The following is a 25,744-nucleotide window of genomic DNA, read 5'->3' as shown; positions in this document are numbered from 1 at the left end:
AATGAATGAATGAATGTTGTTGTGAATAGAATCATCTTGATTAACCAAATATGTTAAAAACACATAAGGAATTTGTCTCAGATAGTTAAAAATCACTCAGAGATTAAAGCAAAAAGATAAAATGATATGAGCTCATTTCAGTGTTCATACTTTTTGTGGCATTTTTGATTTGGTGGTTTGGTTTCAGACAATTCTCATACAAAATTGGAACCTTTTCCCATAAAACAGAGGTCTTCAAATACAAATCTTGAAGGTCCAAAACTGTTTTTTTCATACAAGCATGGGTCAACAGAGAGGTGTGCCGTGGTCCGGTCTTGGACCGCGGTCTGCTAATTGAGGACCCCGGCCATAAAGGTTAGGAAAAAACTGACCTGTAGTGACCCAAATGAGTCAAATGTCACCTCTTTTCAGACTGTTCACCCATAGCATCAGAACAAATGTGCTGTATGAGATACTGTAAATCCAGTTAAGATAGGATTATTGTCCATCTCCTACTATTTTTGTCAGGTCTCTCACTCGCCAGCAATGGATGAAGGTCCGGGAGCCGACTGCAGAGCTCAGCATTCCGGCTGATATAAGGTGTTAAATATAGAGCGATCTGGTGTGTTTCGTGATAAGGGACCTGCCGGGAGGGAATAACGTCAGAATGTGTCGTCGTGTCAGTGTGAATGAGAATGTCATGTGAACAAAGAAATTGTTCCCTATTGTCTGTCACCGTGCAGGCACTTGCAATGTGATTGATTACAGGCACAAGGTTGCTCTCTTATCCTAATCATTCTTCCAGGTCACCTTCATTACAATCATAAGGATAATAGAATACCTTTAGATAAGTGCCAAATTGTCAATGTGGCAAATATATAAGACAAAAAGTGTGATAACAAATATGGCAATTTGCGAAAAAATGAACGTATAAAATTCACAACGCGGACTCAGAACAATATCGTACTCTGCATAAAATGTCACCTAAATATGTTTTGACCTTACCAGATGTTTTAAAACCATAGTTCTTTGTAATTGTAATTGTTATGTATGATATCAAAGGCTTGTGTTGATTCCAACCAGAAGTGTTGTATCCATTAGGGTCACAGGTGTGATAAAACTCATTAGATTTTGGGATTAGAGGTGCAGAACAGAGGGATGGCGGCAAGATGAATTTTTTTCTCTGCACTCAAAAAAACAGGAATTCAGTAAAAAACTCTAAACTAAACTCTATTGTCTATTTTTTTTGTGTGTGTGTCTATTTTCTTTGTCAATGTGGCCTACTACTGGCAGAAGACAGGATGCACTCCACATTCTGGTCAAAGTCAAATGTGAAAGACTTCAGTTTACTCGTAAACCATGAAGAAGAAGACTTAGAATGTATGAATGTAATATTTTTAGTCTTGTGTATGTGCAACTTAACTTGAGAATTCATCCCCTTGCCACTCTTGTAGCAGAAAATTACTAAAACAGTTTAGCATTCAAAGCAAAAACCGTCACATTTCACAGTGAGCTCTCCCCCAGGGTTTGTGACTTTGAGCTGCTGCCATCTTTGTTAAGAATGGCAGCCAGCTGGGGCACAAACTCTGACTCTGAATAGATTTGCAACAATTCCGATGCCCGTGTTTCCGAGCACTCAGACTCCCGGCCACATGGCGCTACTGACCAATGATGGCTTGCACTAAAAATATTTATGAATCACATACAGCAGGGACCAAGCCTGAAATTTTACTAGCTAATGCCTTTTGGGCCCCACAATGTAAGTCTGACAGACTCATGAAGGATGGAAAATAGATGACAAAGTCTAGCTAGAAGAAGTCCTATGAACAACATTCAATTTGCATTATTTAATTCAAGTTTTTAGGGCATAAGACCCCTTTTGAAAAGTCTTCCCGAACAAAGCGGTCAATGTACGCTGCGAATGTTCGTCACAAAAAAAATCTACCATGCCTCAGGTGACAGAGTAACACCAACATCATAGCCAGGAAGCAACTTACAACAACAATGCTGAAGCAAGCCAAATAGTGAACAACACTCACTCAACTGTACTTATAAAAGGGAGAACTGTGCAATAGAAGTATTAATCTGGGTATATATATATACACATCATATATAACTTTCAGCCGAAAATAGCTAAAATTTCATTTTCGGTTAAAAGGCCAAAAGTTTACCACCGAATAGTGTGAAGAACCGTAGTCCTCCTGTGATAACGTAATCAAAACACGGCGAGATGCAACCCTAGCGGCTCACAGCCAACATGTCAAAGAAATATATAAATTATTAATGAGGGAAAATAAATTAGCTTCATTGCTGCTACACGCTCGTTCTGAAATTGCTTTCAACTGATTTCCCGCGTCACATCAAGTACAGTGCATAGTTTGGAGTTCAAGCAAGTGAGCAGTATAGAAATAAATCAGTATTTAAATGCATACATGTGCACATGCTGTGTTTTAGTAGAATAATTTTATGGCACGACCACTTCCTATTTTTGTCACATTTTTTCCACAACTTTCACACCCCTTCTGCCAGTCGCCGTTTAATCCGGCTGGAAGCGACTCTGCCCACTCGCTTGGCACTTGATCGATTCCACTTGTTGCACAAGAAAACAGCGAATCTTATTTTAAGTAGTACGAGAGATTGTATCAGCCTTGTAAAGAGCTTTACTAGTTTCAGCGAGAACGGAATTGTTTTATGTTGTTGTTGTGAACTACAGTTCCACACAAACGTAGATGGAAATCTCATTTAACTTAGAAACTGGAGGAGTAAGAGCTACTTTTCAAGTGTCCCAAACATCCAAGAAAGCGCATTCGTCAGGGTTTCTTCGGCCGTGCCGTCCACCGAACAGTATTCTATGACGCCGGCACCTCTGCCATTGGACACGTTTGCCACAAAATGCTCACTGCCGCCAGGAACGCACCCTCCCAAGAGGTTTCAAAATCTGCACCTTTCAAAATAAATCTCTCGAGCCTCGGAGGCCGAAGAACATTTTGGAAGATGTTTGCGTACTAATGAGAAGGGACTATATTTTATTTCCGCCTAACTGTTTAAAAAAAAAAAAAAAAAAAGCCAAGGCAAAGAGCATTAATCGGGAAGTAATGAAATAAAATATACAAAAATAAAATAAAAAAAGGCCAAGGGAAAGAGCATTAATCGGGAGATAATGAAATAAAATAATTTCTTTAAAAAATGAATTGTATAAATATGTATTATTTGGCGTTTCGGTTTTTCGGCCAAGAGTTTGGATTTTCGTGCATCCCTAATATACATACTGTATATTATAGACTCAATACTCAACTGCCGCAGCTAAAGATACGCAGGCCTATACAGTATATTCTGTATCATACCTTGTATTTTATATTGTGAATACTGCACTGCATTTAGTTCCATGAGAGAAGCAAAATATCATCATGGATCAAGTGTAGTTTAACACCAGTGCAAAAACCTAACTAAGTGTATAGTAGAAGGAAAGTAAGCACAGAGTTAATCCTGAAACTCATGCCGAACTGAGGTCTGGCCATGTTTGTTAGAAACACACATGGAATTTGTCCCTGCTATGTGTGCACTCTAGTATAACATCAAATAACAAACAAACCACAATAACTAAAGTACATTTAGGGCCTAAAACATAAGCAAAATGAGCCATTTTGCCTTTTAAGGACAGAAGTTGCTCAGCAATTACAGCTGTGCAAGTGATAAAGAGGGTTGTCCAACAATATAAAGTGACCTGAAGTGCAGTACAGTACTATGGTATACCAACAATAATATAAGTTACAACTGATGCAGTTATTACACAATACAAAGTGACAATACTATGGAATGCTGATCAATAGTTATTATGTAATGTATGCAGTCAGAATTGATCTTTGAACCTTACTAGTATATAGTAAAAATAATGCATTTTATTTCAAAGTCCTTTCAGAACACTCAAGGTCGCTGTAAAAGAAAACCAAAAGTTGGCAGTGAGTTCACAGATCAAAATCAAAATCAAGGGATAGGAAATAATAAAGATGTAACACAGAACAGAGGGTATGGGTATGATAATTCGAACAGGTGAGTTTTGAGTCTGGATTGGAAAGGTGGGAGAGAAGTGAAGTAACGTACAGTGGTATGAAAAAGTATCTGAACCTTTTGGAATTTCTCCATTTTCTGCATAAAATCACCATCGTATGTGATCTGATCTTTGTCAAAATCACAAAGATGAAAATACAGTGTCTGTCTTAACTAAAACCACCCAAACGCCTATAGGTTTTCATATTTTAATGAGGATAGCATGCAAACAATCGTAAGTGAACCCTCTGCCTAAGAAGACTTAGCAGTTGAAACCAATTTTTACCAAACATTTTAAGTCAGGTGTGTGCCCAATCACTGAAAAGTGGTTCAAAGCTGCCCTGCCCACTATAAAACACACACCTGGTAAGAAATGTCTTGATGACTGTCTGATGTGCATCATGGCTCGGTCAAAAGAGCTGTCTGAAGACCTGCGATCAAGGATTGTTGATTTGTATAAAGCTGGGAAAGGATACAAAACCATCTCTAAAAGTCTGGATGTTCATCAATCGACAGTCAGAGAAGCTGTCTACAAATGGAGAGAGTTTGGCACTGTTGCTTCTCTCCCAAGGAGTGGCCGTCAACCAACGATGACGCCAAGAGTTCAGCGCAAAACACGTTGAGAGGTAAAAAAAGAACCCTAGAGTGTCTGCTGAAGACTTACAGAAATCACTGGCACAGTCCAATATCTCTGTGGACACATCAACTATATGTAAAACTATGGCCAAGAATGGTGTTCATGGGAGGAAGCTACTGCTGTCTATAAAAAAAATTGTTGCTCGTTCAATGTTCGCAAAGAGGCATTTGGACACTCCACAGAAGTTTTGGTAAAATATTTTGTGGAATGATGAAACCAAAGTTAAATTGTTTGGGAGTAACACACAACGTCATCTGTGGAGGAAAAATGGAACTGCTCCCAAACATCAACACCTCATGCCAACACCCTATGCCCTCATGCCACCTGAAGCATGGTGGAGGGAGCATCATGATTTGGGGCTGTTTTGCTACCTCAGGGCCTGGACAACTTGCAATTATGAATTGAAGAATGAATTCAAACGTTTATCAGGATGTTATGCAGGAAAACCTGTGGCCGTCTGTCAGACAGTTGAAGCTAAAAATAGGATGGATGTTGCAACAAGACAATGATCCAAAAAGCAGAAGTAAATTAACTTCAGAATGGTTTCAGAAGAACAAAATGCACGTTCTGGAGTGGCCAAGTCAAAGTCCAGGCTTGAACCCCATTGAGATGCTGTGGCATGACCTAAAGACAGCGATTCGTGCCAGACATTCCAGGAATCTGAACTACAGCAGTTTTGTAGAGAAGAATGGGCCAAAATGAGTGCTGATCGATGTGCCAGACTGATCTGCAACTATAGGAAGCGTCTGGTTGAAGTTATTGCTGGCAAAAGGGGGGGGGGGGGGGGCACAAAATATTAAATGTGATGGTTCACTTACTTACCCCCCCCCTCTTTCATTGTTTGCATACTATCCTTATTAAAATATGAACCTATAAATGTTTGGGTGGTTTTAGTTAAAGCAGACACTGTTTTTTCATCTGTGTGATTTTGACAAAGATCAGATCACATTTGATGTTGATTTTATGCAGAAATGTAAGAAATTCCAAAAGGTTCAGATATTTTTTCATACCACTGTAGATCAGGTGGTAAAGAGTTCCATAGCTGGGGTCAGAGTGGCTTAACACTCTGGAACAGCAGGTGACAAGATGGGCACGTGGCAAAGGGTAGAAGGTCACATAGATAGGATGGGTTAATTTTGTTCAAAACCATCATGTCACCAACCCATAGTTACGAAAGTCATTCCAGATACACACAAACAAAAATCCACTAAAGATCACAGGCCTTTCATAAAACATAGTCACAGTTCATGTGATTTGGTAAAATATCCACAGTGTAATTTGTTTTAGCTTTATAATAGACTACTAGTATATAGATATAAGTAATAATAAGCAAGCACTTGGCCTCTTTTACAGGAAAAGTAAATCAACTGTATGCCAAATGGTTGCTTGTTTGCTTCCAGGATGGTTGGCATTTGTGACTCAAATTTGATTTCTGAAGACAAAAAATTAAATTATCCATTCTTCAAGGTTCCATTGTGCATAGAGAGGTAAGCTTCATGTTGACACCTTGTTGCCACAAATACACTGTTTCATCATCCTACCATGGAGGGTAGGGGGTAACAAGTTGAGGGAGGCTCCAGCTGTGCAAAAAAAATCACAGTCATAAAGCCCTAAAATCAACTGCGAGTGTGGGGGACACAAGGCTATATTCAGACAGGCCAGTGCAATATTTTCTGCATGCCATCGCTATAAACAAAAGAATTCCACGCCAAGGACAGCGGCTTAGCCTTACTACAATGCCTGCCTGTGGTGGTGGTTAAAATTAGATGCAGCGTCCATTCTAAATCCCGAGAGCGTCATCATGTGTTGGAAGCATCTGTTGACAGCTCACATTCCGAGCGTATCACCGGAGAGTGAGCAGAGCCGCTGGAAAGTAGGGTTATTGTTAGCCTAGCTGGTACCCGGCCGCCACATCCATCCATCAGAGCCATGTTTGGCACATTTTACTTAACTCATGAGAAACTTTCTTTATTACTTATAACTCAATATCTCTAGTATAAACTCATTTACAGCTTGTGAATCACACAGGGAGTGGACAAAAGACTGTATAAATGAAGAACAATGTTTCAATTTGACTTCATTTTTCCAGAAAATATTATTTTACAGCAGTGGTTCTTAACTGGGGTTCGATCAAACCCCAGGGGTGCAGTGAGTAAGCCTCAGGAGGTCGGTGAAGGTTAAGAAAGGCAGAGCCCAGTTTTGTACGCTGACTAAATCTAGGCAAAGTGGCATTATTTGACCAGGTTTTGGACCGGTTTGCCCTCAATTTAAAGGCTTTATTCCATTTCTTTCAACTGCCAGCCCGTCTATCTAAGGAGGAGAAATCGGTTTGCTCAGTGGAAGATTGACTGGCACTTGGTCTGCGGCAGTATAACAGACCTACAGACAGCGTGAACTGCGTAGATAATTTAAAGGGGGACAAAAAAGTGTCCTTTTACGTAATGAAAATAGTATGTGACGCAAGGATAAGACAATAAAATGAGAATGTAGACATGAAAACAAAAAAGGAACAGTGTGAAATGAAATGACTTTCATTTCATTCACAAACGTGAAAATCTACAGGAAAAGGCAAACTTATTTGTGGTAAATTTGAAATCTGGAATAAATTTTAACAGGAATTCACTTTTTGTTAGCTTGCTAGGTTTTGAATTTGTTTTTAAAAATGGCTTTCTTATGAAAGTCCAATGATTCGGTGAATGCACCTTTGAAACTCGTGGTGTTCACTACCTTTAGCAAGGTTAAGAACCACTGTTTTACAGCAACTAACGTATCTTTTTTTTTTATTGAACAATACAAAACATACAATACAAAACAACTCGTTCTCATAGAATACAACCTCTCAACAGATTGACATCATAAAACATACCAAAAAAAAAGTAAATAAATAAATAAAAATAATAATTCAAGAGGAAACTAATTAAATACTAAACAATTTTGCGTGAGCTTCTATAGAACACTTACATTTATTATTTTGTATCATATTAAGTGATGTGAAATATGATTGCAACGAACGTATCTTTTGTTCACCTACTGCATCTGTGGTGACATAGTGAGGGTGAGAACAATTAAATAATCCTCCACTAGATGGCAGAAGTTGTCATTTACCTGTGTTTCAATCTAATAACTTGTCCTCACTAGTAGAGCGAATGAGTTAAAACTGTTCACAAGTTGACAACTGTAGTCATTTGTAGTGACTTTAGAGATTTCTACAGAGCACAAGAGTTTTACCCCATGAGTCAAATGGGGTCATTCTACTGGTACGGTATGGTATGTTACTATTCTAAATAGTGCATCAGCAATTGTGCAGTTTGGCCACACTAGACACATGTAGTTGTTCAAGTATTTGTGGATAATAGTGGAAAAACTTTGACGCGCTGAATAGGACCGCTTTTTACGACTTACTTTCCTCTGCTGTTGCTCCCATGCCGGGTCAAGCAGCATGTCCCGGTCCCACTCATCCTCCTGAAGCATATACTCATCCTCGTAGCCGTTGTTGTAGCACACGGTGCTCTCCATTTGGGTTATGGTCATCATCTCTGCAGGCCGTCCAAAGCACAACTTCGGGTGAATAAAATACAATTGTTGTAAAAGACGGGAACGTGTCCAACTTCTTCTTTTGTTTCTTTTCTCACACTTTCATACAGACGCACGCTTTGCCCTCGTCTCCTCGACCAGTCTGACCCCGGTTGCCATGGGCGGGTTGGTTGCTTCGAGTTATCATTAGTAGGGGCGTGGTCACGCCCCGTCCCGTCCAGAAGGTCCAGTGACGTGCGCACGCGCACAACAGCACAGAGTTAAGGACACGCGAACAAACTTGAGAAAAACAGCTTTTAATGACTTAAAAATATGAGGACTGTCATAACAATAACACAAAAAGGGTTTGGGTCACATAAATAAAAATCTTCCTCACAAAACCAGCAAAAAAAGCACCAAAACTACAAGGAGTGTCTTTGAATTTGACATCAAACACCCGATTTCATGTTGTACGTGTATGTTTTTGTGTTATGTGGATATGCTTACTTTGGGAAAGCCCATATACCCTTCCATTTCTGTCCTGGTTTTTCATAAAGGGAACTTCGGACATAGACTTGTTGGCTCTAATAACCCACAATTGTTCTCTTTTACGAAAATATGTTATTAGAAACACATAAAATATTGCCATTGATATAAAAATCTACAATATTTAGTATATCTTTTATGCGTGCAATGGACGCGCGGGGTGATGACGTAGTTTGTCACTGTCACTAGAAGAACACTACCGGTGTTCTGCAATTCCTTCGTACGTGGTGAGACATTCAATGAATGCACACAGAGGTGTCGCGTCCCATTAGGCAAACCAGGCAATTGCCTAGGGCCCCCAGCCAGCAGGGGCCCCCAGAGGGCCAACAGATTTAGCACACGCAGCTTTAGCCAGTGAAAGCCTTGTGTCTGAGTTCCCTGAAGGGGCCCCTTCACTCGCTCTACACCCTCAGCCTCTCACGTGAGTGAGAGTGAGCGGCGATTTGGCTTTTTTTTAATTGCCGTATGTCCAAAATAAAGAGAAGTTATCCTTCTGGAAGTGACAAAAGAAAAAATAAAAAAGCAGGAGAAAAGGAAGCCAGACAGCGGTGAGTGTACTATGTTACTGTAGTTTTATGTCTAATGTAGTAGAAGCCGGGCACTTTGAGTGTCCTAAAAAGCGATCTATGAGACCATGGCGTTATTATACTTTTATTAAATATGCTATTGCTCCCAAGTCCAACTGTCCCCCTTACTTGCATACGCTCGAAGGGCCCCATGTTGCTTGTTGCCTGGGGCCCCCGGGGACCCTTGCTACGCCTCTGCATGCGCACATAAGTTAAAAGCGGCGAGTACTTACTATTTGTATTTTTGTCGAGTCTTTAATTGGCTTTCCACTGCCTCAAAATACTTTTTGCATGTGTTTCCTTTTTTTTTAAGGATTGTTTTCTTCTGGTAGCTTTAAAACCGATTGTTGATCTGTTGACCACATGAGTCACGTAGCGTATTTAAACCACCCTTATTTAATATTACTACGTTTAAGTATTTTCTTCAGGCATCCTTAGTATGTTCTGTCCGTATGTATCTAAACAAAACAAGCTGAAAGCGCACAGTAGTAATTTGGGTGTCAAATTCGCCTCTTGCAGACGTTTGGCCGGTGTAGCACATTTTGGCAGAACACCGGTTTTGTCCTACTCTCGTGTTATTCCGTTTTTCTGTTCATTTTGCTTTTGCTGCTCGTTTTGTGAAAATATCGACAGTGTTGTCATGCTCAGTAATATTCCACTCGGGTTCAAATTGAAAGGGCTGAAGAGATGACGTGTTTATGTCGCTACAGTCATAATCTGGAAGCCCAGCAGCGTAACCCAGCAACATCATCGCCCTGCGACGTCAACAACAATGGCGACCTACTAGCTAAACTAATTTTACAAAATGCATTAAAACGAAAACATAAAGAGGGGTTTCAATATCAAATTATTTTAACTTATAATAACCATCTTTTAGGAATTACAAGTCTTTCTATTCGTGGTTCCCTTTAAGAGTGTCACAGATTAGGTGACACCTAGCCAAGAAGACTTTGGGCATACAAGCCAGGCCCACACCCAGAGAAAAATACAGTACTAAAAAGGTGTATCAGAAATTATTTAAAATCCAAAGTACACATTTTCCCCTTCAAAATGATCTTGGAATCTGATGCACTTTTCCAGCCTTCTCTGTTGCACTTTCATGCATTCTTGGAAGCATTCCTTTGGGATCATCCTCAGTTCTGGTGTCACAGCCTTCATTGTGTCCATTGTCTTAAGAACGTATTGCCTTGATGAGGGGAAAAATAAACAGAGGTAGGCTGGGTTAGTACACCAGCATGACTTTATCCTTAAGGGCCAGGAACTTTCAGAAGCTCAAAATCGCTTTGTGCTGCTTGATTGCCGTGAAGAGGAAAACCTAACAGTTTGATGCGCAGGAGCTTTAGGTACATGAGCTGGTTAATTGCCTGTTTCTTAGTGATGGGGAAAATCTTGATAGCAGTTTGATATATTTCTCGTCACTAGTCCTGGAACTTTCCAGAGACACGACCAACCATTCCCACTCCCATTTACGTCTATGAGCGTTTTCTTTTCAGCAACACGACCAACCATTCCCACTCACATTTACGTCTATGAGCGTTTTAGAAACACCAATGCATTACCCAAGGAAAACCCACACCGAGATTTGACCCCAACCTTAGAAATGTTAGGCAGACGTGCTAACCACTCTTCTACCATGCTACATGAGAGATGGCCTTTATGCCTAACACTACTTTTCATTGCTTTAGCAGCCATCTATTCTTGTTTTTATGTGGTTTCTGCAACCAGAGGACCGACTTGTACAGTATTTATTGTGCTATATACTAGTGGTACTCGCTTTGCAACTTAGAGTGCGATGTGTAAACGTGTGAGAAGGTGTATGAAGGAGTGAATGAACCAGGCTTCTTAAGAATACCGATCAGCAGAATCTGTCAGGTACAGGGAGGGAGAGTGTTTTCTGCTGCCGAAGGATAGCATAGCAAGAGAACCTTGAACTTTGTGTCAAACAGAACGCTATGATACACACACACACACCGGAGTAAAATAGGCACAAACTGGCAATCTGTGAACTATCTATAGCAGCGACGCCAACGTTGTCCTGATTTGAAACCATCTCTGATTCTCGAAGCATAGTATGGCTTGGAGGAAATGAAAGGAGTGTTTGAGCTTAGTGGAAGATAGCCATTATGACTCGTAAATATCCATTCTGGGTTATTCCTGATCTGCGGCAGGGTGCGCTGGGCTGAGGAAGTGGGGAAATTGTTTTGCTTCAATCAGTCAGTCTCATTGAGACCACATGGTCGCCGCCACTCTTGGCCTCGTTCATGAATCCATTTGTTTGACACTAAGCAAAGACAAAAAAAAATATTACCTCTACTTCATGGGGCTTTAAGTAATTCTATTCAAGGAACTTACCCCACTTGTTGCCTACCAGCACAGGGCAAGCTGCATGTCGCGTACTGTAGTCTCCCTCCCCATTGGGAAAGAGATTGTACCAGAACACTGCAGTACCCTGGAGACAAAATACACACACACACGCACACACATTAGCCACAAGTGACAAACACCACATAGTAATAATAAGGCCTAATGTGACCCAATTTGACACTTTCTAATCACAGGGGGTCTCTCTCTGATGAAGTCTCTCATCTTGGAAAAATAAATTAATAAATTAGAACGTCTGTGAGCGAGTAAGATACTTTAATAGATGAGATTCTATTTCATTGACACCTTGCATAAATGCTGTCTGCTGTCATCAATCTATAACGGTCATGTTAATAATAAGGGCTCTTACATTAAAATAAAGTTTGTTGTGTTAAGGACAAATACTTTGTTGAAAATTGTCAGATTCACATTGTGAATTATTTGTTTGTAAAGATTTGACACAGTATTTGTTTTGGTTTACCGCTGTTGTCGTGAGAGTTGCGTAGTGTAAGTTGCAACGAGACCTACTCTCGCCCAGACACAGAAAAGACTTAAATAAGCCCCCGACGCATCAGGGTCATTTAGCCAGCTGCACAAGAATGCACAAGGGCTAGCTACATAAGGTATATTTCATTATATGTTTTATGGAAATGTTAAACTTAATTGTACTAATTGAGTTGTGTAATTCAGAATGCACAAGATTTTACGTTCGCTCGCCCAGGACCTCAATAGTGGCGGGCGGCCACGAAGTTGGCTTGCTTTGTTGTTTAGCACGTCATCTTTATGATTAAGTGTCTAAGCCAGGGGTCCCCAAACTACGGCCCGCAGCCACATTTGGTCCGGCCCCCTGAACAAAAAATAAATTTTAAAAAAATTGTAAAAAAAAAATATATATATATTTTTTTTTATATTTTTTTTATATATATATATATATATTTATATTTCCCCCCCCCCCCCCAATAGTGTTATTTATTTCCTGGCTTTTTTTTCTGTGAAGAACCCAGTGAGGGTAATTTGGTTATTATCTATTTAATTAATAGTGTTATTCTTATATTATATTATATTATATTATATTATATTATATTATTTTTATTTTATTTACTTTTGTTCTGTGAAGAATCCAGAAAGGGTTATTTGATTGTGGCTTTCTGAAAAACAATACATATTTACTGTACATTTAGGCACTCCTACAATCGTCACACTTTTTCTGTTACAAACTGACACCGGCCCCTCATCAGAGAAGGGAAGGGTTATGTGGCCCTCACAGGAAAAAGTTTGGGGACCCCTGGTCTAAGCCTTAATGTTTATATCTTGTAGTTTTCAAGGCAATGGATAAGCCTCAATAAAGTGCCCGTCTTTGAGAAAACCATCCCCTGTGATGTCATTTTTCAGCCACACACTCAATATTCACAGTCAGTCATATGAAAATAACCTTTAGGGGTGTAACTGATGCGCCGACGTCTGGAAATACTGTGGCGCCCCCTGCTGCCACGTCACTCATCTACAACAAAAAAGGGAAGATTCAATTTGAGTGCTCCTTGTTTGAGTCCATATTTGTTGACAAAAAATGTTATTTTAATTCACAACAAGCCTCACATAGAAGAGCCACGTTGCTATGCGGTTGCCTGTTCCCAGCTCTTTGAAAGCGTCTGGCTCATCTTTCTGCAAAGATCATAAAGGCAATTTTAAAGGCCTGCAGTTTAAAAACATACGAACACACAGGTGAATGCATGCGGAGTCTGCGGACGCCGGACATACCCTTCCAAAGTCGAAGTGAGGCTCGTACTGACCGCCAACGCCATAGTTTGCAACCTGTTGAGACAACTGAATCAGTACATTGAACATGAACTTTGTATTTGCAGTAGTGCATGTTGAGGTAACCTATTTTGGGATTTCCAAGTCTCAAAATGTTTTAAAAGGAATGCAATAAAGGTGTTTCAGTGTAGTTCAATTTCATTTAAACACCTAGCACACCAATCAAGTGGACAGAGACCACACAACATGGTGAATCTTCTTGGAAAATGCCTCAGATGCCTTTTGGTTTACTTTAGAGCTCAATTGTGTGCATTACACAAACAAAGTCAATGACAGTAATAAAGAAATAAAGCATAAACAAATAAATCAGTAATCATGACTAAAGCATTGTACACATATACTGACCATTGGTCTGACTTTGAGCAGGGAACATTTGCAAAAGACTAACATTTATTTTAACATACAGTGGGGAGAACAAGTATTTGATACACTGCCGATTTTGCTGGTTTTCCCACTTGCAAGCCATGTAGAGGTCTGTAATTTGTATCATAAGTTCTCTTCAACTGTGAGGGACGGAATCTAATACAAAAATCCAGAAAATCACATTGTATAATTTTTAAATAATAAATTTGTATTTAACTGCATGAAATAAGTATTTGATACATTACCAACGAGTAAATATTTCGGCTCTTAGTTCTTTTTTAAGAACCCCTCCTGTTCTCCACTCATTACCGGAAGTAACTGCACCTGTTTGAACTTGTTACCTGTATAAAAGACACCTGTTCACATGCTCAAACAAACAAACTCCAACCTCTCCACAATGGCCAAGACCAAAGAGCTGTGGAAGGACATCAGGGATAAAATACTAGACCTGCACAAGGCTGGGATGGGCTACAGGAAAATAAGCAAGCAGCTTGGTGAGAAGGTAACAACTGTTGGAGCGATTATTAGAAAATGGAAGAAGTTCAAGTTAACAGTCAATCTGCCTCGTTCTGGGGCTCCATGCAAGATCTCACCTCGTGGGGCATCACTGATCATGAGGAAGGTGAGGGATCAGCCCAGAACTACACGGCAGGACCTGGTCAAAGACCTGAAGAGAGCTGGAACCACAGTCTCGAAGAAAACCATCGGAAACACATTATGCCGTCGTGGATTAAAAATCCTACAGTGCACGCAAGGTCCCGCTGCTGAAGCCAGTGCATGTCCAGACACGTCTGAAGTTTGCCACTGACCATCTGGATGATCCAGAGGAGCAATGGGAGAAGGTCATGTGGTCGGATGAGACCAAAATTCAACTTTTTGGTCTAAACTCGGCTCGTCGTGTTTGGAGGAAAAAGAAGGATGAGTACAACCCCAAGAACACCATCCCAACCGTGAAACATCATTTTTTGGGGCTGCTTCTCTGCCAAGGGTACAGGACAACTGCACCGTATTGAGGGGAGGATGGATGGGGCTATGTATCGCCAGATCTTGGCTGACAACCTCCTTCCTTCAGTGAGAGCCCTGAAGATGGGTCGTGGCTGGGTCTTCCAGCATGACAACGACCCAAGGCAACAAAGAGTGGCTTCGTAAGAAGCATCTTAAGGTCCTGGAGTGGCCTAGCCAGTCACCAAATCTGAACCCGATAGAAAATCTATGGAGGGAGCTGAAAGTCCGTGTTGCCCGGCAGCAGCCCCGAAACCTGAAGGCTCTGGAGAAGATCTGCTTGGAGGAGTGGGCCAAAATCCCTGCTGCAGTGTGTGCAAACCTTGTCAAGGACTACAGGAAACGTTTGGTATCTGTAATAGCAAACAAAGGTTTCTGTACCAAATATTAAGTTTGATTTTTGTGATGTATCAAATACTTATTTCATGCAATTAAATGCAAATTTATTATTTAAAAATCATACACTGTGATTTTCTGTTTTTTTGTATTAGATTCCGTCCCTCAAAGTTGAAGAGAACTTATGATACAAATTACAGACCTCTACATGCTTTGCAAGTGGGAAAACCAGCAAAATCGGCAGTGTATCAAATACTTGTTCTCCCCACTGTAACAGTCATTTTACCCCGCCTTCATACTTATTACACTAAACACTCAACAATGTACAGATCAATGCATCTGTTGTCTAGGTTGTCCAGTCTTATGATGTGTGATATTTATAGGCAAATCGATTATGTGTGTGTGTGTGTGTGTGTGTGGCTGCAAGTAGTAGTTCTTGTGGGAGTGTTTGTGTTTACTTTTATTGATATTTTTTAAACCAGGAGTTAAATTAACAACTAAAAAATGCATTGACAACTGATGTTTTTCTGTTTCTGAAGTTGTCAAAGCACAATAGAAATAAATTTGAGCTGAGAGCAATGTCACACTCATGTTCTGCCCACACATACAATCCAGATTATAGTTTATCATTAGAAGCTTTGCAAGCCGCATGTAATTTTACTGTTTAGAAGAATCCCTACAGAGGGCACATTACCTGCAGCTCTTCTGCTGTATCCATCTCCAAACCGGTGAGATCCTCAATCCTCTGGTTAATTTTTTCGATCATGGGATCTTCGTAGCCAGTGAGCCAAGCACTGGAACAGAGCAGGGCCGGTTGAGAAAGAAGAATAACCAGGAACAGAAGCGATTTTTGGTGGTAGTAAACAAAATCAAAATGAATGAGCCTGCAGCGAGAGATATCATGCTGAAGGAAATGTAAATCCTCATCAAAAGAATTGTTGTCCAGAGAAGCAAGCACGTGTCAAAAAAGGCCCAAGATTCAGAATCTCCAATAAGCTCAGGGTTCAGGGCTGGGATATTTACCGGTTTTTCTGAAATACTTTCACCTCCTCTAAGGCGCTTGTGTGTAGGTAAGAAGGTAACAATACATTTGGATTTCTTCCAAGACTTTTGTGTTGAGCCATACTTTGAAAGTCAAATTTATCCAAGAAAGATGTTCTCTCGTGTGTCTTGCACAGTGAAGTCATGAAATGGTCAAATTCTAATTTGTCTTGAGATTTCTTGAACATAAAAGTGGGTGCTAAAGAAAGTATAATGGAATCAAAAACCCCTTGAACCTTTTTCAAAATTGTAAATTACAAGGCTCACTGTCCGTCTAAATCACTGCCACAACTAAGTGTCAATTATTGTGGCGACAATAAATGGGAAAATAGAGAATGTTCTACAGTGTGTCTCTTTTGTTGCTTTCAACACTCTGTCCAAATGCCTAATTCTCATTCAATCTCAATATCTAGTTTTCTATTTCTTTGTACATTGATATATATTTTTTAATCTGACTGCCTAGCTAACTACACAACTCATAACACACCCCATATGCACACACAAACTAACTGCTTGTAAAAAAAAAAAAAAAAAAACTTAATAGGTGCCAAAAATGGGCAGTGAATAAATTGAAAAGAAAAATAACTAAATAAGTAATAAACATGAGTTGCTTTAGTGGATAACACAAACAAATGTGGCCACTAGGCCTTGAGTGTGATACCTATCGATACTGTTCAAATTAACAGCGAGGCTGTTTCAATCTGTATGTGTTTTAGTGGCGTGTATACATTGGCATACGGTATTGTATCAACATCAGTGCCAATCACAGCCAGTTGAAGACCACATAAGAACAATTACAGTCTGCATTTAACCTAAAATGCATGGTTTTTTTTAATTTGGGAGAAAGCCAGAGTATCTAAAGAAAACCCACACAAGCACATGAAGAATATTTAAACTCCATACAGGAATGGCAAAGACTAGATTTGAACGGTGTTAACCTGGTGACATGATGCTTGTCGCTTAAACCATGCAGAGTAAATCCAGCTTTTGAACTTTCCAACTTTATTTTTGGTACGGAGGTTGATGAAGCATAGCAGAAGAAGGCCATGAAAGAATGCAGTATAGCTTCATTCCAGAAATAAGATGAAGAGGAAATATTCACTGCCTTGACCTTGAATATTCTCGAAAAAATCTCAGTAACCAAGACTATTTCAACTCTGTGGTGCCACAAATTGGAGCAGCCTGAGAGAACAGCTTTGACAAAGCAATAGTCTTACAGTACATAAGCGACAAACATTTTTCATTTTTAACCAAGGTGCGAGCAGCCCAAGTGAAGATTTTGTTTGACCCATTACCCCTTACCTCTTGGAGACTCTGTATAGGGCTGTAGTAAGCTTCCCAGTTTGGGGGTCATGCACCGTGGCTCGCCTTAACTACGGGAGTTCCCGCCACGAGGTGGCCATAGAGGGTGGATAGAAAGTGAAGCAATACACCAGAGGACAGTGAGAAAGGAGGAGGATGAGAAAAGAGGAGAGAGAAAGAGAAAAGCAAAAACAGTCACTAGATGTCAATGTTCTATCTTAAAAACAGCCCCAAGAGTTTGTTTCATGAGGCATGACTTGCACTTGCCAGTGAACATCCATTTTGCCTTTGAAACATCTCCCGGCTTGTGAAAAAGCAACTACCGGTAGCTCTATTATCAACTACAGCGGGGAAAAAAAACAGTACGATGAGGAGGGAAGAGGAGGAAAACTATCTCCTGCAACTATGATTCCCCCCTCTGTCCTGGATGTAACTTACCTTTTACTGATCCTGTATGCCGCCGTCTCCAGCACTCCCGTGGTGGGGTTGGAGATGGTGGCCCTGCGTAGCTGTGAAGCCAGGCATAGGATTTATTGCACACATGCCAGTGTGTGTGTTTGTCTGTTGTAGTCTCCCAATCAGACAATATACAGTTCCTGACAAAAGTCTTGTCACTTATCCATTTTGTAGAAACAATTGCTAATAACCTGATTTTTAATTATTCAATTGGTTTCAGAAATGGCTCATATGAAAGCTAAGACCCTCCCAAATGATGTTGAATGTGCAAAAATATATTCATTTCACTGAAAAAAGATTGGTCATTTAATGGAGACATAAAAGGTCAAATTTTGGCAAGACAAAAGTTTTGTCGCCTACAGAAAGTAGTGTGAAAATTGAACAAAAAATGTACTTCCAATACAAAAATATGTTACATAACATAAGCGAATTAAGTAATGGGGCTGTGAGATCCAAATTTAATATTTTGTATGACTTCCATGGGCTTGAAGGACTGCATCCATGCAGTTTGGTAAGGATTCATACAATTTATTGATGAAGTCATCAGGATCATCAAAGAAAGCACTCTTGCATGCCTCCCAGAGTTCATCAACATTCTTGGGTTCCGTCTTCCATGCTTCCTCTTTCATCCTACCCCAGACATGCTCAATGATGTTCATGTCTGGTGACTGGGCTGGCCAGTTCTGGAGGATCTTGATCTTCTTTGCCATGAGGAACTTTGAGGTAGAGATTGAAGTATGCGATGGAGCACCATGCTGCTGTAGAATTTGTCCCTTTTTATGGTTAGGAACGTAAGAGGCAGCTAAGATTTGTTGATATTTCAGCCTATCTATGTTGCCTTCCACCCTGCAGGTTATTAGCAATTGTTTCTACAAAATGGATAAGCGACAAGACTTTTGTCAGGGACTGTATGTACTGAGGCTATGTCCACTGGAACACTTATTTGGCTTTTGCCTTGTTTCAGAAGGGACATGGAAGGTAAAACTGAACGTTGTAATTGCTTTTATACTATGAACACAGAAGTGCCTTGATTTTATGAATAACACGTCAGACCACGTCTCAAATCATCTCTCCCCATGTAATTAAAACACAAAGCAAATCAGCCAAGTAACTGGGTGCATTTAGAAATACTTGTCAGTTGGATCACTTGTATTTTAAGTTTCCACTGAAGTTGACTGACTGGGGTGTCTATGTGAAATAATAAAACCAAATAAATCTGCTCCAATGCAGAATTCCTCTATCCATTTTCTCCTTCGAATAGGCCACTAGGCTGGGCCAAGAGCCAGCCTATTGCACTGAAGCACTATTGTGTTATTGTCAAAAAGTAAGCAGAACTCAGCAAAAATTTCAAAAACTCTATTTGTGTTGAAATTTGGACAGGGAACAAATGACTTTCATTAACAGTAATGGGTGCAGTAAAAACCTGAAACCCAGAGTCATTAAAAAAAAAAAAAAAAATTAAAGTTTTTTTAAATGAACTGAACTGAAGGGCAGTGTGAAAAACAGCCTTCTGTTTCATGTGTGTTCTTTAATATTTAGCATTGAGAAACATATGGCATTAAAAAACACCAAGAATGCCACCACCACCACAATTGTTGAGACAAGCATCATACAACTTACCCTTGGCTTCGCCAGCTCTTTGACCTTCTCAATTTCTTTGTCCGAGATGATGTTGAGGAAGCGGACTATATACGGGCTGTCCCACTCATCTTGCTGTTTGACTGGTCCCAGCAGATAGAATGGATTGCGATTGTTATCGTAGTAACGACAGAACAGTCGGCTTTGCCTTCGTGGGGTCTCATCGAGAAGAAAAAAACCAGAACCGAGGAGTTGACACAAAGATGTTGTGGGATAATATATTTTGCTTTCTAAATCTAAAAGTACTTACCATTTTGATGCCCTCCCCGCGACACAGCATTTCATACTTCTTCCTCTCAGGCATCAGAGAGAAGGTATTCCTGTCCTTTTTCTGTTTCATCTTTTTCTTAACTGGTGCCTCTTTCTTCTCAGGTTCTTTCTCTGTTGCAGTCTCCTCTTTCTTTGCCTTTCTCTGCTTCTCCAGCTGGAACTCAAAGTACTTCACATTGCCTTTGGCCCGCTGATGTTCTGGATCTGAATATTGTGTGGAAGGAAAAGTAAGACATCTGCAAGTCATATCAAATGATGACATCTTTAACTGTTCCAAAGTACCGTATTTTTTGGACTATAAGTCGCACCAGCCCAAAAATGCACAACGAAGAGGGAAAAAAAAAAACTATCAGTCGCACCGGAGTATAAGTCGCATCTTTGCGGGAAATTTACTTGATCAAATCCAACACATAGAACAGATATCTCATCTTGAAAGGTAATTTAAAATAAAAATAGAGAAAAACATGCTGAATAAGTGTACAGTATGATAATGTTGTATGATGCATGAACAATGAAATGCGAACGTGGCTGGTATGTTAACGTGACGTAGCTATTATGAATTATTCAGATAACTATAGCATAAAGAACATGCTAACATTTATACCAAAACATCATTGTCAATCCAGAACACCAACATAATGTGAAATTATATAATAACATGTTAATAATTTCAGACATAAGTCGCACCCCCAGCCAAACTATGAAAAAAAACTGACTTATAGTCCGAAAAATATGGTAACATAAAATGTATATTTTCTCCTGAAATGAGCACAAACCAACTGATCTACAGGCAAAAAACAACAACATCAAGAAATAGCAACTAGCAAACAAAACTGTTGTCCACAGGTCACATCACTTTTGTTGAGCTGACATTTTGGAACAGGAACTAACCAAGTTCAAGGAGCCTCTTGGTGTAGCTCAAGGCGCGTTCCAACTCTCCTTGCTGGTAGATGGCATAACTGAGGTAGTCCAGTACAGTCACCTTATCTACAGTGGATTCCTCGCCGTCATCCAGCTGCTTCAAAGCCTGTGCCATCCACAGTTCTGTGTGGTAGTAGTCAACATCCGAGTAGGCTATCTTTCCCAGCTCGTAACAGTCCTCTGCAGTCATAAGTGTCTTGTGTTTCACTCCTTAAAAGGTACATAGGCATATTGAGATTAATTCAGAAAAAGACGGAGACAAAAGATGTGCTGCATTTTTATTTCGGCATCCTCACATAATAACTGTTTGGACTTATTTCTTCTTTTCACAGCCAAAGTAATTATAGTATTTGTTTGCAGCAGTTTTACAGCATGTACCTGCCATTGTTTGTTGTCATACTTCAACAATGCGGGTTCTTACCAGGTAGATTTCCTGTCGAGATGGTGTTGGCATCTAATTTGTATGTGTCTTGCAAACGGAGAAGAGCTTTGGCCGCGCCAGTCTGATCTTCATCTGTAGGGAAGTAGCGCCTCTGAATCGTCAGGTTGGAAATAAAACCTGATAGGACAAGCGGAACGTGATGCAGCACATGAAAGTTAGTAAAGGCTAAGTGGAGGGATCAACGTTGTTTGTTTCGAACCATCTGTGGTGTCGCTAAGGACGAGGCTCTCTAGATCTCCCCACTCCGTGTTGAGCCGTTTCATAAGCTTGAAGGCATTGACCGGGTGCCCCAGGAATCCCTCAGGGTCTTGTGTTGCCGTGGCGGTCAAAGATTCCAATTTATCAGCCCACCTGCCAAAAAACATGACTTAGCTTGACAATTAGAAGAAGCTGTGATAGGGTCGTTGACGCACTGACTTTTTGACACGCTCTAACTTGTTCTCCTCGGCTTGGATGTAGTCCTTAAGGGATGTGACGAGGTCTTTCTCGGTGAACAACAGATCTGTCATTTGACCTTAAAAAACACACACACACACAAATGATATTAATACACATCAATCACGTAATGTTGCCATAAAAAAGAGACCTTTTACCTATGGAGGTGAAAAAGTCATGGGCTAAGACTGACGGTCGACAACTCAGCAACAGAAAACACCAACATGGCAGCAGCTTCCTGTGGAGAGATGAAAATAAAAAGAAATTAATAAAAAGTTTCACTGAGGATATGGTGTTATCTAGCCCTGCTTAGACGTTTGTCTGTGTTCAAATTTCTGCTTTAATGCATATTACATCTTCTGCAGTCTGCAAAATGTCATTGGTCATGGCAGGAGTGTTTGTCCTTCCCACATCTTTTGTCATGAGATGATGCTATAAAGACCAATTACTCTTTAATGCATGTTTTGATGGGTTCTTTTTCAAATATGGGATTGACTTTGACATGCATCATTAAATCCTGAAAGCCTCTGCCCTGCTATTGAGGCAGGTGTGTCTACAAGTTGAGACCAATTATTTTTTTCCCCCTCCCACTCTACCGCATTTTTGATAGCAACGATTAAAGACTGTGAAAATACAAACTACTAATGTGGGACAGATACACATTCCAGAGTCAGCACCCTAGCCCCACCCTTATACAGTGTATCACAAAAGTGAGTGCACCCCTCGCATTTCTGCAGATATTTAAGTACAGTGGGGCAAACAAGTATTTAGCCAACCACCAATTGTGCAAGTTCTCCTACTTGAAAAGATTAGAGAGGCATGTAAATGTCAACATGGGTAAACCTCAACCATGAGAGACACAAAAACACCTCTTCTGAAGATGGTACACAAGAAAGTCCAACCGTCTCATCAGACCATAGGATATGGTTCTAGTAATCCATGTGCTTTGTTGACATGTCTTCCGCAAACTGTTTCCACAGAAGAGGCTTCCTCCTGGGGTGACAGCCATGCACACCAATTTGATGTAGAGTGCGGGGTATGGTCTGAGCACTTTTGTTGTCACACTTTTGTTGCCAGGGGTTTCAATATTAATGGCTATATTTTGAGTTATTTTGAAGCGAAAATAAATTAACTCTATTATATAAGCTGCACACGGACTACTTTTCATTTTGTCAAAGTGTCATTTTGTCAGTGTTGTCCCATAAAAAGATATTCTTAAATATCTGCAGAAATGCGAAGGGTGTACTCACTTTTCTGATACACTGTATGTGGGGAACACACATACAGTACCTATTTTTAACATCTTACCCAATTTTGAAAAATGTACCCTCATTGTATATGGTCCCTCATATACTGTATGATAACCAACACAGCACACTAAAGTTATCTACTGTGCTTAGATAATTGAAAATCTCCAAATATTTGTCATAGTACCGCATCCTAATTGGCTATCTTACATTTCATGTTAAAGTTTTGGGGGCCTTAAATTGTGTTTTGGCCAAGTTAGAGTCTGGCTGAGTGGCATTCATCATACTCCAAATTTCATGTGAGTGTGAAAGTGAATGACTGAGTGACTTTCTCTAAATATCTGGCGACTTTCTCTAAATATCTGGCCTGGGATTTCCTGCAGTCAACCATTTGGCCAATGGTAGCTAAGACTGACTGCACGTGACCCTCTGCAAAATAAGCTCAACCGATGATGTGGAAATGATCTAAACCAGTCACACAGTGCCACAGCTTGTGACAAAGGAAGAAATATAGCTAGCAGCAAAAAAATGGATTGAAACACATAAACGCAAGGTTTTTAATGTGTTGCAAAGACACTAAGAATAGACAAAATCTTTTTCTGAAGCAAGGCAGATACAGGCTCAGACAGGTTCTGCCATACGGACAAGCTGCCAGAGAAAATAAAACCTCATGTGGCTTTTCAATTTAGGTCAGTGGCAGGGCAAAATAAAAACAGTGCTGCCATGCTTTTTATAAATTGCAGGAAGCACAACAGGCAATTTAGCACACATTTAAACTCTGTTACGAGAACAGTGATGTTACCGGTGGTTCAATCCTGGTTGAGATGGCAATCAAAGCACATCTCCGGTAACTAGGTGAGTACCCTGAGAAAACCCACAAAAGCACAGTCGGGATATGCAAACTCCAAACAAGAAGACAACAAGAGTGATTTGAACATCGAACCTCAAAACTGTGAGGCAAATATGCTTACGTCTATATTGCCAAGAAGTTGCAAAGTTAATGCAAGTAGTTAATTTTCCAGCAAACTTTCAGATTGTGTGGAAAGTTGATTGTAAATCTTCACAAGTGAAAGAAGCATTGCTGGATTATCTGATACTTAGATAATACTTAGAAATTGTCACATCACCAGCCCATTGTACCAGAGATCTGACACGATTGCATATCTGAAAATTCCAAATGCTCTAATTAGCTCCAAGAGTCCAGGCCATCCTGGCCCATCAAGTTTCATTTCATTTGGAAGCCCTGGATTGTATAGCCCCATCTGAGCCTTTGGAGATAGGTGCAAATAAGCACAAAACCAAGGTGACCACCAATAATTTCTCAACTTTTTTTCGTATTTATGAAGGCTAAAAAAATGGAGTAGACTTTACTGACATTTTTCTTGACCTTGGAATTAATCTGTTTATTTTTAATGATAATAAATTGTCAGATGAGTGGACACGGTGTATTCTTATATCAGTTTGCAAATAAAGCGAAGCACCCAAATGAACCCGACTCGATTCTTCAGTGATTTGACGGACAGGTAACGCGTCAAATACAGAATGAAATAAAAAGTTATACATTTTTAAATGCCGTTAACACAAAATGGTTACATTACACTATAGATTAAAAAATAATAATAATAAACAGTTGAGTGAGTGCTTGTCATAAAAAATAATGCATTGTATTTATCATTAAATTAAACAAATTCGACAATTTTTCTTCAGCGGTTTGCGCGTTTTCTGTAGCAAGAACAAGATTCTTTAAACACAACATAAGTGTCCTCCAGGGTTTCCCTGGGCTAAGGCTAACTTTTCATTTATTGAGAGTGAATGGAATAGGACTGCCACGTCTTCGCCCCTCCCCGCCGGAAAGACTGACGCTTGCCGGATAAACACAACCGTTTACCAGTGCCTATCTTTGACAAAAAATCTTTCAAAAATCAGGGTTACAAGGTCATATTTTGTTTTGATTTAGAACGTTTGGGTTCCAATACAATATTGATTCCCACCATAATTAAAGCGACTTTTAGCTTTTAGCTAGCTAACATTCAAGATCGACGACGACACATAATGCGAGATTTAAATGGCAGCAGTGTTACTTAACTTCAAATGACGTTTTAAGACTTTAGTTGTGACATGTAAAATGCCAATTAATAAATAGTAGTAGCATACTACGCAGCACAGAAAAATCAATGGCCGTCACAATCCACGTTGTCTAGGTTACCAGATTATGCCCCGCAAACGAAATCCCTTTCCTCTTTTTATTTTAAATAAATCTGAATCATTAAAACGCTCCTTGTTTTAAAACGAATTATGTTTAACCTAATTTCCAGTTAGCTAGTGTAGCTTAGCCTAGCGTAGATGCACTTCGACCTGGAAAGTGAAAGTACGTAATTGGAACGCGTAAACAAACTAGTAAAGACAATCTTTTTGAGTGCCGACAGCCCTTACCTAATAAAATGCATTGTGACTTCGGAAAAAAAGTGTCCCAGTGTTTGGTGGTGCAGGCAGAAGCGTGAAGGATGGAAGTCAAGTGTTCCTATCTGAGATGTCCAGAAGCAATGATGGGCATCTCTTGCTACTTTTTCTGAGTGGACAAGCCAAGACCAAAAAGGACTACGTGCAGACTCTCACATGCTTTAGGAAGGGGGCAGTCGTTTCGAATCTTCAGGGGAGGTGTCATCATACATGCGGTGACAGATGAATACTACTTTGGATTTTTTAAAAAAAAAAAACTAATTAAAGAACTGGACCGTACCACATGTTCAAAACTTTGCTTCAGAAAAAAAATATGCGTTGTGGATATTAATGCATGATTTGTGATCAATAACATAATATTTTTTGG

The 25,744-nt window shown here is 39.9% G+C and overlaps 2 protein-coding genes across 4 annotated transcripts in view; both read right to left on the bottom strand.

Moving 5' to 3' along the window:
* Positions 1–8,337, bottom strand: part of actn2b (actinin, alpha 2b) — a 37,619-nt gene extending 29,282 nt beyond the window's left edge. Inside the window, exon 1 of the mRNA XM_057848385.1 lies at positions 8,066–8,337. Within this exon, the coding sequence (XP_057704368.1) occupies positions 8,066–8,197 (132 nt within the window). The 5' untranslated portion in view covers positions 8,198–8,337. The remainder of the gene's footprint in view (positions 1–8,065) is intronic.
* Positions 8,338–8,493: 156 nt separating this feature from the next.
* Positions 8,494–25,586, bottom strand: LOC130923018 (prolyl 4-hydroxylase subunit alpha-1). 3 transcript variants are annotated; one of them, XM_057848388.1, is made up of 16 exons: positions 25,351–25,586; positions 21,829–21,908; positions 21,653–21,749; positions 21,435–21,586; positions 21,215–21,352; positions 20,764–21,003; positions 19,853–20,076; positions 19,585–19,761; positions 17,947–18,017; positions 17,509–17,574; positions 15,860–15,959; positions 13,408–13,461; positions 13,246–13,311; positions 13,082–13,150; positions 11,641–11,737; positions 8,494–11,569 (listed from the first exon to the last, which is right to left on the bottom strand). In XM_057848388.1, exons 1-16 carry the CDS (start codon positions 25,362–25,364, stop codon positions 11,499–11,501), a joined length of 1,716 nt encoding a protein of 571 aa, XP_057704371.1. In that variant the 5' UTR covers positions 25,365–25,586; the 3' UTR covers positions 8,494–11,498. The 3 variants fall into 3 exon arrangements, with proteins under 3 accessions (XP_057704371.1, XP_057704370.1, XP_057704369.1); XM_057848387.1 differs by lacking the exon at positions 17,947–18,017 and having other exon boundaries at positions 17,509–17,579; positions 25,351–25,584; XM_057848386.1 differs by lacking the exon at positions 17,509–17,574 and having other exon boundaries at positions 25,351–25,583.
* Positions 25,587–25,744: the final 158 nt, after the last annotated feature.

Source organism: Corythoichthys intestinalis, chromosome 10, assembly GCF_030265065.1.
Source record: "Corythoichthys intestinalis isolate RoL2023-P3 chromosome 10, ASM3026506v1, whole genome shotgun sequence".
Taxonomy (NCBI): Eukaryota; Metazoa; Chordata; class Actinopteri; order Syngnathiformes; family Syngnathidae; genus Corythoichthys; species Corythoichthys intestinalis.
This window is presented reverse-complemented; position numbering and strand designations above follow the sequence as displayed.

Bases quoted from the DNA above. Each gene is read 5' to 3' on its own strand.
- LOC130923018 (XM_057848388.1), bottom strand. The intron at 21,353-21,434 runs GTTCGAAACAAA...TTGTCCTATCAG, and splicing joins CCTTAGCGACACCACAGATG to GTTTTATTTCCAACCTGACG. The intron at 17,575-17,946 runs GTAAGTTACATC...CCCGTAGTTAAG, and splicing joins GCATACAGGATCAGTAAAAG to GCGAGCCACGGTGCATGACC.